This window comes from Erinaceus europaeus, chromosome 21, assembly GCF_950295315.1.
Source record: "Erinaceus europaeus chromosome 21, mEriEur2.1, whole genome shotgun sequence".
In the NCBI taxonomy this organism is placed as follows: Eukaryota; Metazoa; Chordata; class Mammalia; order Eulipotyphla; family Erinaceidae; genus Erinaceus; species Erinaceus europaeus.
The window spans coordinates 38,856,740-38,872,498 of record NC_080182.1 but is presented as its reverse complement, the minus strand read 5'-3'; the positions used below and the strand labels follow the sequence as shown (position 1 = coordinate 38,872,498).

Sequence of the window (15,759 nt, the reverse complement as noted above, 5' to 3'; positions counted from 1 at the left end):
GTTAACTCTTCTGGCTCTTAAAGTGGTGTTTAGCAGATTATTGCTTCAAAGCCCCGTGTACACGCTTCATGGCCTCCGGTCCTTAGTATACCTCGGCGGGTACCCTTGTTCCCTTGCCTCAACGCGAGTCTCAGCTAGAAAGGGAACTCTAGAAATCTAGCTCCCAGTTTTGCCATTGCTATCTCCAGTTCATAGTTCAGGAGAGGAAATGAGGTTCTTTCTGTTGGTGGCTTGTACTTGCTCTGTGTCCTTCTGTATCCTCACTTCATCCCTGTAGGCCAACAACGTTGGCATTATGCTTTCAGAACTTTAGAAGTGGAGTCTCTCCTCCAGATGAACATGGAGTGAGTTGCTTTGCTAGCTGGATGGGAGTTGGGCAGATTTAAAAGGCAAGTTCTAGCAGGAATGTACTTAAACTCTTTAAAATACAGAGGATCAAATGTTCTAGGATAACCTCTTGCCTGGCTTTTGATATCATTTATATATATATTTATTTACTCCCTTTTGTTGCCCTTGTTGTTTTATTGTTGTAGTTATTATTGTCATTGTTATTGATCTCGTTGTTGTTGGATAGGACAGAGAGAAATGGAGAGAGGAGGGGAAGACAGACACCTGCAGACCTGCTTCACTGCCTGTGGAGCGACTCCCCTGCAGGTGGGGAGCCGGGGGCTTGGACCCGGATCCTGACGCCGGTCCTTGCACTTTGTTCCACGTACACTTAACCTGCTGCGCTACTGCCTGACTCCCCAAACATTTTATATTAACATGAATAGATCTGCAGTACTATACAGATTAAGATGTTTATTAACAAAACAAATCAACCATTATCCTAAAATGTACTTCCTTCTCCTGTTGTTCATAGTATGAGAAGCCTCAGAGATGTTAAGTATCCAGAGAGTGAAAAGTAGTCCTTAGTCACCTCTGGGGAAAACTTAGTCCTGCTTCTATGCTAACTTGCCATTTACGTTTTCTTTTTCCCTTTTTTCTTTTACCAGAGCACTGATTAATTCTAGCTCAGGGTGGTACAGGGGACTGAACCTGGGACTTTGAAGCCTCAGACATGAAAGTCTGTTTGCATAACCATTACATTTACATTTTTTCAGTTTCCTCCTTTAAAGAAAATAGGTAATTCATATATAACATTTTCAGCTTGGTTATTCTATAATAGCAGTTAAATTTAGAGTTTTTCATTCTTTTTTTTAAAAAAAATTTTGATATTTATTTTCCCTGTGGTTACCCTTTTTGGGTTTATTTTTATTTTTTTTATTGTTGTTATTGATGTCTTCAATAATAATATTGTTGGGCAGGACAGAGAGAAATGGAGAGAGGAGGGGAAGACAGAGAGGGGGAGAGAAAGATAGACACCTGCAGACCTGCTTCACCACTTGTGAAGCGACTCCCCTGCAGTTGGCGAGCTGGGGGCTCAAACCAGGATCCTTACTCTGGTCCTTGCACTTTGCGCCACCTGCGCTTAACCCGCAATGATACCGCCCGACTCCCAAATTTAGAGTTTTTAAAGATTATTATTAATATTGATAAAAACTTGAGGTTGAGATTTGATTCTCCCCATAAAATTTTGTGGCACTTTCCTACTTATCTCTACTTATCATTTTCCATTAAAAAAATCATCTTTATTTATTGAGTAGAGACAGAAATTGAGAGGGAAGGGGTAATAGAGAGAGAGAGAGAGACAGACACCTGCAGCTCTGTTTCACCACTTGCAAAAGCTTTCCCCCTGCAGGTGGGGAGTGGGTCTGCTCATCATTATGAAAGACTTTGATACTTATTTTTCACTTAAGATTACATATTCTAAATATTTTTGTTGAGTCACTGTACATTTTGTGTAACTTACAGTAATGTTCTATTAAACATGGCGAAACATTTTCTTATCATCTGGTTCCACAAGTCAAAAGGAAATAGTTTTATACAGGGGTGCCAGGAAGAAATGAAATAATTACACAGAGCAGCTTGGGCATGCACGTGAAAAATGCAGCCAGCCTTTATGATAATTCAGCAAGGCACTGTACCTGTTTCATGGATGGATAGAAGATTTAAATATGCAGCTCTGCAAATGGCTTTGTTATGGAAGAGTTTTTTAAATGAAACACAGGAAAAGGCATAAAAAAGAATCTAAAATTAAAAAGGCTATACTAGATAATAGCTATTAGTGACGCAGTTGTCTATTAGGCAGTGCACGCCCAGTGAAGATACAGTACTGTGCATTATGATTTTAATTGTGAATTTCCTTTGTTAGAATTGCGACGGAAGGTAATTGGGAAACAATTAGATTAGGGTATTCAAGTCTTTGAAACTATCCTGTTTTCCAGAAAACTTATTTTATAGCATTATAATTCCTGGTTGTCATCTGCCAGTTGCTGTCACATTACAGATGCAGTCACCTATGTTAATGTGACTTTCTTAACTTACGCAATCTGGTCTCAGGGTAGTAACTGATGTGGAATGACTACACCGTGGATCACACTGATCATAAAAAGAGCATCAGTGTCCAGTTTGGATGTTGAGCCTGAGAACCTTCCAAGCGCTTGGGTCAGTGAAAAATGACAGTCATGTCCATCCACACTGTTTTGTAGGTGAAAACAGCTACTATTGCCACTGAGAGGAATGGGAAGCCAGAGAACAATAGCATGAACATTAATGCTTCCATTTATGATGAGATTCAGCAGGAAATGAAGCGTGCTAAAGTTTCCCAAGCACTGTTTGCGAAGGTTGCAGCAACCAAAAGCCAGGTAAGAGCCTCTGTCAGGCGCTGAGAACATTTATCTGCAATGTCCATGAAAATTTCATTGAAAGGGGTGTCTACCTTTAAAATTAATTTCTACCACCAAGAGATCACAATTACTGGAATCATTTACAGTGCTTGATGATGAGGTAAAATTAAAATAATAATTATTTTTGTTTCCTGAATCACCAATTCTTTCTTTCTTTCCTTCTTTCTTTTTGCCTCCAGGGTTATTGCTGGGGCTTGATGCCTGCACTGTGAATCCACTGCTCCTGGAGGCTATTTCTCCCATTTTGTTGCCCTTGTTGTTGTGCTTGTTGTAGTTGTTATTGTTGTCAAAGCTGTTGTTGTTGTTGGATAGGACAGAGAGAAATGGAGAGAAGAGGGGAAGACAGAGAGGGGGAGAGAAAGACACCTGCACACCTGCTTCAGCGCCTGTGAAGTGACTCCCCTGCAGGTGGGGAGCCGGGCGTGAACCAGGATCCTTACACCGGCACTTGTGCTTTGTGCCACGTGCGCTTAACCCGCTGCGCTACTGCCCAACTCCCTTGAATCACCATTTCTGTGGATCAAGAACTTCTCAGTAAACATTCAAGTCAGTTAATAGTTGCTTCTGGGAGGATATCATAAAGTGTAGAATGTTTCTCAGTGTACCTTACTGTAATGGGACAAAGAATTTGAATTACTATTGTGTCATTATTATTTAGATGATCTTGATTTTCATCCTAAAATACTACAGATACTATTCAGTCTCCTTTGTTCCAATTCAGGTAGCTACAACTAATCATTGCACTTACCAAACTATACTGACACTCAAACACATACATTTTTGCATATTAATTTAGTCTATGTAGTCATACAATTTGAGTTACAGTTACAACATTTGTCCAATTCTAATCAACGTAAATTAAAAACATTACAAACTCCAACAAAAAAAGATAAAAGCATAAGGCTTCATAACAAAGTCTTTTTCAATCAAGTTGTTATATGTTGATACATCTTGTATATCAGAAGTAGCATTATCTCATGAACTCACAATCTATATACCTTTGCTAAAACCACGAATACTTTCTAAAGAACTAGAGTCATACTAAAGTTTCTTCCTAGGAAAAAGGTTTGGTAACACTATGAAAATGAGATTAAGATGGGAGTCGGGTGGTAGCGGAGCAGGCTAGGCATACGTGGCGCAAAGTGCTAAGACCGGCATGAGGATCCCGGTTCGAGTCCCTGGCTCCCCACCTGCAGGGAGTCCTTCACAGGCGATGAAGCAGGTCTGCTGGTGTCTGTCTTTCTCTCCCCCAGTCTGTCTTCCCCTCCTCTCTCCATTTCTCTCTGTCCTATCCAACAACAACAACACCAATAACAACAACAATAAAGCAACAAGGGTAACAAAAGGGTAAATAAAATAAATAAATATTTAAAAAAAAGAAAGTGAGATTAAGAGCTAATAAGGGCTCAGCTGAGATTTTATTAATTTGAACTTGGAATTACAATCAAATAAATATTGTTACCATCATTAATGAAACACTCCTACTGCTGTCACTGTCTGGTTAGAAATCAGATTCCTCAGAATATTTACAATACTGTCGTATTGACTTAAATTTGTCATCTCTGAACATTAATCGTACTTGATAGGAGTGTTGCTTTGGAAAAGGTTGTTCTTGTTTAAGTTATAGGCTGGATGAAGTACTTAAGGGATATCTTGGAAATGTTATATAAAATGATTAAACTCAAGCTGTGGACTGTAAAAATTACAGCTTTATAGGCCACATGCCTGTCTACCCTTCAATCACTGTCAAAGTGATAATTTCTACAATAATATGTTTCTTTTATTGTGAGATTCTAAACATCAAGTGCTGTTTAAACATTAAACCAAATTGTTTATGTTAGTGCTGTACTCAGCGTGTCATACACCAGGCCACCGTAATCTCTCGTGGAATGTAAAATTCTGTCATGAATCATGGCTTGTATATCAGAAATTACTGTAATTTTGATTGGAAATTACAGGGCTCTTGAAATGTTTCTAATTATGATAGAATGTTAGAGCCGCTTCAAACCTGTGTGCTTCTTCAGATGTCTTCATTTACATGCCAAGACTATGCATTAAGGAGAAATGTCCTGTTCTCGCCCACCCACCCCACACAGTCTTGTTTGGGTTATTTTGTCTAATTAGGATGAGCATCTCCGATTTAAACATACGTTACCTTTCCCTCTTTTCTGATTCTCCGTCTCCTCTGACCTGCCCAATTAAATTTTAGCAAACTGTTCTTACATGGTCAGATTCTTTCCCACATTACAAAAATAGAGTAAAAGACATTAGACATTAGATTAAAATAAAGATTGGCCTTAGAGAAAGCAAACAGAACTTGTTGTTGGAGCTAGGAGGCAGTTGGCCCTGCTAAGGCACATAGTTTCCCGTGCATGAGAAGGTAAGGTGGGTTAGCACCCCTGCCGTTAGGTGGAAGCATCATTGCACAGAACCAAGGGAACCCTCCATGAATGGTAAGGGGCGCGGTGCTGTGGTGCCTCTCCTCTCTTTGTCTCTCTCTCCATTTCTGTCTCTGTCTGGACTTCAGGAGTGGTAGGTTTGTGCAGATATGGAGCCCCAGAGACAGTAAAAACAAACAAACAAACAAAACTTGTCATTTGATTCCTTGTCATCTGTAATTTAATTCACCCCAACTCTCTTCCTTCCTCCCTCCCTCCCTTCCTTCCTTCCTTCCTCCCTCCCCTCCCCTCCCCTTCCCTTCTCTCCCCTCCCTTCCCCTCCTCTCTTCTCCTTTCTTTCTCCCCACCTCTTTCTTCCTTTCTTTCTTTCTTTCTTTCTTTCTTTCTCCCTCCCTCCCTCCCTCCCTCCCTCCCTCCCTCCCTCCCTTCCTTCCTTCCTTCCTTCCTTCCTTCAACATAAAGTCTTATGCTTAGCAACCTCGCTGCTACCTTTTGCTTCATTTTGTTCTCCTGATACGGCAGTTTTCTCCACACTGACTTTGCCACTATTAAGTCAGAGGCATCAATGGTTGATAGCTAATATCATGTGGGTGAGTTTCTGGTGACATTGAAACATCTTTGCTAATCAACCTCTATTTTACTAAGGTCTTGGTGACTTCTCTTTGAAAACTAGAGATTAAGTTTTCTAGGATAATTTGTTTTACACCTCCATCCTCCAACTATTCCCCAACCCTCCCCCCCATCAGTGTTGGTTGAGAGAGAACCCCAGGGGTCAGGTGTGGGCTGTGGGATCAGGCAGACTGATTATTCTTATTCCCTCTTGATCTAGTTTCTCCTTGCCACTAATTTCCTATGACGTTTTAGTATTTTTTAGTTTTATATCTTATGCATCCCTTTTAGATGTTAGCACTAGTCTTTTTATGAAAATATGTAGCAAGGTGGACTACTTAAAACAGTCCAAAAATTGAATTACTAAGATCTGCTTTAGCAAGGGCAGGTAGACATTTAGTTAAGTGCTGTTTTCTAACCAAGGGTTTTATATTAAAATACTAAAAAAAAACAAACAACAAAAAAAAAACTGGCAAATTCTTAACTTTTAATAAAAGGATTGTTTCTGCCTAAAAATATGTACCCAAGGCTTAGAATGAGGCCAAGCCACCCCCACCCCACATGAAGTGAATGTCGGAAGAGAATTACCTGAGTAGCCTCCGTCTCTGCCCATCCGCCGACATCTGCTTCTGTGTCTCCCCCTGATTTTCTGGGTTGCATAAACATCCATCACCTTTACTGGTACTTGACTTCATTATGGATCACATATTATTGGCACTGCCCAGTTGCCCATGAGTTGTGGTTTTCCACATATAGAAGTAACTAGCCAGTAGTAGAGCCATCCCTAGGTTCTGTGCATTTCTCTGAGCTCTGTGACTATCTCCTCACTGCTTCATGGCACTGATGTTACAACTTGCTCTAGGAAGAGGCATTAGGAGTGGATAGGTGGTAGTTAGTGGACACAGTGGGGACGTTTTCTACACTGATACATTCATAGAGTACAAAAGATTGCCCATGCCGTGCCCTTGGCATTCAGGCTTCTTCATTGCTGGGGAAGAATGAGGTGTGAGGAGGAAGTGCAGGGGAGGCAGTTCAGTGACAGCCATGCTCTAACTCTGAAAATGGTGCTATGATATTGGGCAATGCTTTAACCTTTTTGAACCCATAATTCTTTCAGTATTAGAAGGGATTACAGTGTTTATAAAAGAACTCTTATTATATGCTAACAGACTCAGGCCTTACTCAGTGACTTATCTGTTTGTGTATCTTAAATAATTTCATTTTAAAAGATAGCTACCCTGAATGGCGGAGATCACGATTATGGTAAACTTACTACAGTTCCTGAATGTTACGGAAACCGACACATGATAGTTGTGCTATGCAGTGACTAATGCACAGGGTATTTTAAGTAAAGGAACCCAACTCTAGATCCCACCATTTCACATGTATGATATTACCTCACTTTGAATGAGTAGCAGACAAGAGATTGTTTTTAACTCCTCTAACAGAAATGTCTGAATAAAATACGAAGGTGGAAAAATGAAGATAGGCTAATTTTTGTGCCTTCATAGGAAAACAGACTGATACAAACTTTTAAGAAAAATGAGATGCTTCCAACATAATGTGTAGGGCTGCGAGTGAACGCTCTCCAGTCTGGGTTTTCACATAAGCAGCTCCTCCAAGTTAATCATATTGGAGTTTCATCAAACATTTAGCCTGATAACATTCAAATAATGATGAGAGCAGAATTCACTAATTTTACTGGTTAACAAAGAGTCGACTTGGGTAATAATCATTACAGTATTGAGGTTCGGTTCCTGTTCATTGGGTATAGTGTTTTTCATATGGGAGATGGAAATGGAATTCTTTTCTTAATGGTGGCAGATGTTAGAATCATTTTATTTCACAGCAAACCCCTTAAGAGCCCTGAGATGTAAGGTGTGTGTCCAGCAAGGGGACGTTAGCAGCAGGGTAGAACTTGTCTTCAACGTAGAATAGGTACTTTGATTTCCGTGTTTGCAGAGGCAGCACTTGTAGTACTGTCAGAGCAAAGGACTTTTACGGAGTAGCACCTCACCGTCACTTGTGTTTAGCAGATGAATTCTCTCTAGTGCTGTTTTAAGCTGGGGATTTTTCCATTTGATTGCAACTTCTTTCAGTTGAATTTTTTTCTGTCATGTCTACTGACCTATCCTGAAGAACCCTAAGACTCTGTCAGCTCCAACTTCTCATGGTTGATACTTGATTTTTTCATGATTTTTTTAAATAGCATTTCTGCCTCTATGAAGATAGCACGACTGGTAGAGAGACCAGCTCATTCAGAGTGTTGCATTTTCACATCTACTCTTCAGATACTGTTGTCACTGAGGTTGAACAGTTCTAGAATAAGAGAAAGAAGGGAAAGTAGGAAAGAAGAGAGGAGAAAACTAATGGACACTGAAGCTTGAATGAAAAAAAAGTATGTTTTTTGAACTTTGAAGTTGAAGTTTGTAGGTGATGACTATACTATCTTAAATTCATGTAAGACATGATATAGGGCTAGAAAGAAAAAGAAAAAGAAAACCTAATTTTAAATCCTGAGAATAAAACGCTAGAGCAGCATAGTCCAGGAAAGAAAATCATGGAACTGTGGTTGCATTTTGTATTCTGGCATGTTCATGGAGACGTCTTTTGTCGAAATTAAATCACACTCCCAGAAACTATGCTCTGAAGCTCTGTGCTGATTCATTGTTTTGGAACGTTCATGTAACAGACTTTGCTGCAACGTGACTTCACCTGTGCAGCCTTCTATTTCAGACACGCAGGAGGCCCGTGCAGATTGAGAATCATGTGTCTGTTATTTATGGTGTCACATTCTTTAACAACAGTGTGTGAGAAGTGCTTTATTTTTTGTCCTTGAACTCCCTTCTTTTGGGCAGTGTGTTCTTAGGCCAGGGTCTGTGAAAAGAATTGTCTCTTAAAATAAATGAATAAAAGAATGTATATAAATAAAAGAATATATATAAATAAAAGAATATATATATATATATATATATTATGAGAGAGACTGAGACTGAGAGAAAGGGGAGAAAGAAAGAGAGTGGCCAGAGTACTGTCCAGATTAGGCAAAAGACTATGTAAGGTGTTGCTGGGGGTCAAACCTGTGACCTGAGGCATTCAACTTAGTATCTTGTGGGCAAAGCTACCTCCCCAGCCTAAGAATTGTGTCTACACATTCTCCAAATAATGGGGTCTGCCCCTCTCTCTCTCTCTCTCTCTCTCTCTCTCTCTCTGTGTGTGTGTGTGTGTGTGTGTGTGTGTGTTTACTGGGTGTGAAGGAAACTGTGGGGAGAACACTGAGGTTTTACTGAATCAACTTCCTGGAATAGGAAGGGGCAAGAATAGAGTAGGAAGAACAAGGCGAGAAGGGGTTCAGAGCAGATCCTTCCCAACAGCCTTCCTGTGCTCAGCTTAACACGCATTTTGGAAGCTCCAGTACTTCATTTTTTTTTATAAGAAGTAGTTCCTTTCGTTTCCTATTCTTATCATACATACTCTGCTCCAGTGGTCACTTCTAATTTTTTTTTTTTGTTTAAATATTTAAAATCCAGGGCTGGGCTGTAATGCAAGCAGGTTAAGTGCACATGGTGTAAAGTGCAAGGACCGGTGTAAGGATCCGGGTTCAAGCCCCCAGCTCCCACCTGCAGGGGAGTTGCTTCACAGGCGGTGAAGCAGGTCTGCAGGTGTCTGTCTTTCTCTCCCCCTCTCTGTCTTCCCCCTCTTCTCTCCGTTTCTCTCTGTCCTATCCAACAATAATGACAGCAATAACAACAGTAATAAGAACAACAATGATAAACAACAAGGGCAATGAAAGGGAAGAAATAGCCTCCAGGAGCAGTGGATTCATAGTATAGACGCCGAGCGCCAGCAATAACCCTAGAGGCAATAAATAAATAAATATTTAAAATCTTAAGCTGACGAGGTGGCATTAGGATTATCCAAAAATACTTCCGTGCCTAAAGACACCAAAAATTGCAAATTCAGTCCCTAGTACATCCTTGTAAAACAAGAGTTGAGCAATATTTTGGTAAAGGAGAGAAGTTCATCTTAGATTTAGTTTTCTAAATATATCCTATCTGTGTTTCTAGTTGGTTCCTAATGAGAATTATGGAAATTAATAGTTTTAAATACAGAAACACTGACACACTAACAGCTTAAAGGCATATGAATGTAAATTCTACATTTTTAAGGGATAGGTAAACTTGTGAATCTGAATATATATTCTTTAATATCTCTGCATTATAAAAAATGAATAGGTTTTTAGTAAAACCTGTGATTTAACTAAGAAATTTTAAGTAGAACTTTTACTTCTTCATTGCATTTTTTATTTTTAGTTAACAAGTCACTAAAAGGGTGGTTTCCTCCCTAGATAATTGGTACTATCTGTTATAACAAGTTGAACAGAATATTTCCAGTTATTTTCTCATCTCTTTTAAATTGAACGGTTTCACTCTTTTCCTCTAAATATGAAATTAACTCAAGTCATGGAAACATGTTTTCCTCATTGATCCACTTAGTTGACTGGTATAAATACAATGATACATTACCAAGCCAAGTTTCCCCATCGTTTGAAGATGTCACAAGAAAATTTTAGACAAGACACGGAAAGAGTCAATTTGTGACTCTTGGGCAAAATCTTCGTAGAAGATTATCATGTGCGGAGACCCAAAGAGTTTGCCAGAGAAGTGAGCCTCTTTCAAGCAGTTCAGTGCACGTATGTTAAAGCACGGATATACCAATGGTGTACTTGTAGAATCAGCTTTAATCTGAGGCTACCTTTGTCCAAAAAAATGTTAGTACAGGTTGAAGAACTGGCTATGATTGTTCCTCTTTCTGGAAGGCCTTCTATGAGATTTGAAAGTTGAAATGTTAGTTCTTCAGGTAGGACCCGGCATCTGGTAGTACACATAGGGACAGGAACACACCAGGGAGATTTAACACATAATAGGACTTAATCTTAAAGCTGAATATCATTCAGTTAAGCTTAGTGCATACCTGTAACACTGATCTAATCTTTTAACAAAGTACTACGTTAAAAGATGAAGTGCTGGGAGTCGGGCGGTAGCGAAGCTGGTTAAACGCACGTAGTGCGAAGTGCAAGGACCAGCGGAAGGATCCCAGTTCAAGCCCCCCCACCCCACCTGCAGGGGAGTCACTTCACAAGCAGTGAAGCAGGTCTGCAGGTGTCTGTCTTTCTCTCCCCCTCTCTGTCTTCCCCTCCTCTCTCCATTTCTCTCTGTCCTATCCAACTATATCAATAACAACAACAATAACTACAATAATAAAACGAGGGCAACAAAAGGAAATAAATATTTTTTTAAAAAAATATGAAGTGCTTTCTTGGAAGTCTCAACAATTGTCTTTTATGTTTTTGGTAGTAAAGGTGAGTTTTATTTTAGCTTGATCTTTTTCCTCATATGAGAAATGAAAATAAGAGCCCTACGAAATGAATGAGCTATGAAAATGTAGTTATGCAAAATGACAATAGAAAAATAGCTGTGGAAGAAACTGCACCATTAAAATCACACCTCAGTGAAAGGCAAGAAGGGATGGAAGAACTTATGTTGATAATAGGAATCTGAGGTCAGTTTTTCTGCCCTGCCTAAAGAATACCTTTACTATCATAAAAAGTAACCTTTAATGGGAATGGTGTGGGATTGTACCACTGCTACCTTTTAATTTTGTAAATCGATATTAAGTCGCTAATAAAAAGTAAGCTTTAAGATTATTTATAAATAGTTAGTAAATATATTTTCAATGTTAATCCAGAGGCAGGTTTTTTTTTTTTTGCTTAGCAAAATGACGCAATGAAATCACAGACCACCTAGTAAAAAAATAAATGTCAGATTAGTAGGAATATACATATATGTACACAAACACACACACACACACACATATGTGTTTGTGTATTCCTCTTATAAATGACTGGCAAGCAATTTATAAAATTAAGAGCTTTAAACTGCTTGTGGAGTTGCCATTCAGTTGTTGAATTCACAAAGTCGTCCCTTTTCTAAATCTCAGTCTACTTCAGTTGTGTGTTAATAATTGAGATTCTATCCTCCTTTGGTTTCTTGATTCATCAATTCCAGTTGCGTGTGTGTGTGTGTGTGTGTGTGTGTGTGTGTGTGTGTGTTTTAACAATTCCCTTTCTAACCAGTATGCTTCAGGAATTGGGTTTAAACACACTGTTTCATAAACTGCCAGCCTCCTCGGCCGCCTCAGTGCCTCTGATTCCGTAAATCAGATCATAGGCAGCGTGCTGTCATATAATAAGGTGTCTGATCCTTATTACCAGTTTGTTGATGCACAGACTCCTTCAAATTGACCATTGCAACACATGGTTTCCCCTGAAACTAGCTGTGATAATTAGCGTGGTTCTAATGAGACAGAATGTCACTGATCTTGTGCTGAACTGTCGAGTATTGACGCTACGGATGGGAACTGTCAGAGCCTGCCATCTGTGACAGTGCTTGGCATCATCCAGTGGCAAGGTGGAGCATGCTCAGTAGACTATTTTCAAACAAATGGCCCTTTTCTTGACGAGGTCTCTGTGTTCTGTTCAACTGGAAGATGTTTGCCTCAACCTTGGCCGATGCTAAACCCATTGGAAGGTCCGAATGTGAAGAAATATTTAAATCTCTGTGATGGGTTGTCTAAGAGGGGGCGGGGATCTTTTGTTTAGCAGGTAAATTTCAAGTGACATTCCCTCCAGTTTTCTTATTTTTACACTTCTCCCAGCTGGCCCATAGTGTCAGTTAATAGTCAGGCAGTCATTTAAGATGCTTTCCCTCAATTTTAAAAGTGCCTTGTTTAAGAGAGATTTGTTGGAGAGTTGGGATAGCTCCTAGTGATAACAGCCTGATTTAACAGAGAAAGGGCAAGTGGGAGAGTGGAAGAAATAGTTCTGAGTGTGTGTGTAGAGTGGAGAATTAAAATGGACAGGACACTTAGATCTGTAGGCTTCAGGGAGAGGTAGAGTTTTTTCTTTCTTTTTTTTTAACTTCCTTTTTTCTTTTCTGTTTTTTTTTTTTTTCTAGAGTAAAAGTCCAGCATGGCTTATCATTCCAAAATATGCTTTGTTGCTTTTTATTTCCTCCTCTCTGGCAGACCACACAGGGCTTGTTCTGAAGAACATTTTCACTAATCTGATCAGGCAGCCAAATACGCCGGGAAAACTGCTTTAATGATCCCACTAATTACCTCAAGTCAATATGAACTGTATTATTAGACTGAGGGAAAATATTCCATTAGGTCTCCCCCTTGGGAGTTTCTCCGCTTTGTGATGTCACTGAAGCCTTCACCCTCTCGCTTGTAATTAATTTTATTTACACACGCAGGCACGCACAAGGTCACACCTGCACAACCAGCGCTGGCCAGGGAGCTTGTGGCACTCCGGCTTAATCAGATCTGTCATAATTACCATTCTGCATGTTTCTGACACACGCTGTGAAATATTTCAATTTAACTGCCGCTACCAGCACAACCAGATGTAGTGTGAGTGTGGCTGCATTGGAAATATTATTCCTCAGGATAAACACTCTCTCTCTCTCTCTCTCTCTCTCTCTCCCCTCCCCCTTCTCCCCCTCCCCCCTTTACAGCTAATGTGGCACTGAGCTGATGTACCCTGTAAATCTTGAATGCAGTGCTAGATTGATAACAGGCGATTAGACAGTTTAACCACAAACAGCTTGTTCATTTTTCACAAATGAAAACCACATGTGGTGTAACTAAAATTTCAGACCCCCCCCCTCTTTTAAGGGTGTGTGTGTGTGTGTGTGTGTGTGTGTGTGCTGAAGATGTGCTTAAGTAAAAATAAAAATGCAATCAAAAGAAGTTAAGTGTCTAGGAAAATGGAGAAGTTGCCTACTCTTTTCCAGGCTTTCCAAAACTTGCATCAAATTGCATCCACTTTTAATAAAACTAAAAAAAAGATTGTATTCTCAGTTAGGCTGTCCATTTTTTCCCCATAGATCTTTATCCTTTTTTTTTTTTAATGGAAGACAAACTATTGCTTTAAGATCTTTTATTTGAACATAAATTCTGAGTTTCTACAACCAAGCATAAATAGTTTTTAAGCAGAGAGTTGTCAGTTCTATGGAAATTTAATATTGGTGTTTGTTGATTTTTACAAATCATTCTAAGAGACTGTTAAAAGTTGATGAATTAAGCTTCTGTGGAAGTACTGGCACAAAATGAAAGCACTGTAGGTAACCATGGAAGTCACTACTGTTGCCAATTTCAGAATCCAGCCGTTAAAAAATGTACAGGATTGAGGACAGACTGTTGGAAAACTAGATTTAAGAGGAGAGAAATGGGACTACAGGTGAAACAGAATCATTCTTCGGGGGAAGGCTCATGTAATCTGTTCTAGAAAGCATGGCAGATAGGTCTAGCCCAGCTCTCCCTCTTTTAATGCCAAGTAACATGTACTTTTTTATATTTATTTATTTATTTATTTATTTATTTATTTATTTATTTATTTGTACTGCTTCAGTCATGACTTTTGCTGAAGCTTCCTGTTATTTTGCAATTCTTTTTGTTAGCTGATAACAGGTATCACTTTCCATAGGATAATGGTGTTTCCCTCTTGTTCTCTTATTCAATTCTGTTTGTCTCTTTCTTACTTTCTCAAAAATAAAATATTTTATTTCTCACCTTTTCTTTAATGGGGTGTTCTCCTTTGTTCTATTTTCTGTGTATTTTTGTGTTTGTTTTGTGATACCTTCCAACTTTGAAATCTAACATTGCTTCATCCTACTTTTATCTTCCTCAGGTCTGTGTGTCACTTTTGAAGAGAATAATTTTCATTTTTGTTAGAAACATTCTGTCTTGGCTGCTAAGGTCAGGTTTCTGCATTGTTTCTATTTAACTTTATAGTCATTGTGCAAGATTCAGTTATTGAGGGAGATCTGTTAAATCCCCACATCACTGATTAGCTACAACATTGTTTCCTATTCACTACAAAATTACCAGCTCAGAATCCTTAGCACAGGACAAGGCACCAGTTACTGATCAATGAGATCAGCCCACTGCTGTTTCAGTCACTGTATTTGTTGTGAAGACTTTGATCAACAGTGCAGTTGTGTAGAGGAGTTAGTCCAATAAGTAAGAACAGCAGATGTAAAAAAAAAAAAAAAGTTACAGCTTATGCCTTCATTGCTAAGGCCCTTGATTTCATAACCCAGACAATTTTGTACCGTCTCATCAAGATTTATTAAGGATAAGTCAACATGCAAATTAGTGTTCACCACTTAAAGGAATTTTCAACTGTTCCTTCACAAGACAGATTCCATTTACAACGTGGTAAAACTAACTCCCAGTTTTCTGTTTTTTTCAGAGATTAACTTTTGAACTAGGAATTATTTGAACATAGTGTACCTGTTGATACCACAGTGAACAGAAAAAAAAAAAAAAAAAAAAGGCAGAGAAAGATGCCATAAAGGGATGGTGTGGCGTGTGTGGCGTTTGGAGACATTCTGTGTTTCTGAGTGTGGGGGATCAGCGTGTCTATTCCATTCAGTTTAGATGACAGGAACCCCCCCTGCAGTTCAAAGAAAACCTGACAGTTCCTTGACGGAACCTGCAAGGCACCTTTCTAATAGAACACTTTTCATGTTTCTGATAACAGATTACCAGTAAAGAGTCACTACAGAGGAAGTTCGCAGGCTGTGTCCTGCCTCAGTGGAGTTCACCTTTGTTCTTTCTTTCCCTACAGTTGCTCTTCTCCAGTGTTCTCAGATTCTATTGCAGATGTGTGCGGGGGAGGAAAAAGGAATAGTTCTTTGTAATCCTCTTTGCTATTTTTCTTTGGGTCCACTCTGCATTTTTTTTCATCATCATTGTTGAGGTTATCCACCATTTACAGTACCGCTTATATTTTCACTCCCATCTGAAAGGAATGGGACGGGACGGCACCTCAGCGACTAATAGGTAAACTTAGAGATGCTTCACATGACAACTTGTACATTGGCTTCATTGTTCAG

General features: G+C 39.3%; 1 protein-coding gene across 5 annotated transcripts in view; it reads left to right on the top strand.

Annotated features, from left to right (window-relative positions):
* SATB1 (SATB homeobox 1) overlaps nt 1–15,759 on the top strand; it is a 104,351-nt gene that overhangs the window by 71,002 nt on the left and 17,590 nt on the right. For all 5 annotated transcript variants that reach the window (XM_060180870.1, XM_060180872.1, XM_060180871.1 and 2 more), the window contains exon 9: nt 2,592–2,747. In XM_060180870.1, coding sequence (XP_060036853.1) covers nt 2,592–2,747 — 156 coding nt within the window. The remainder of the gene's footprint in view (nt 1–2,591; nt 2,748–15,759) is intronic.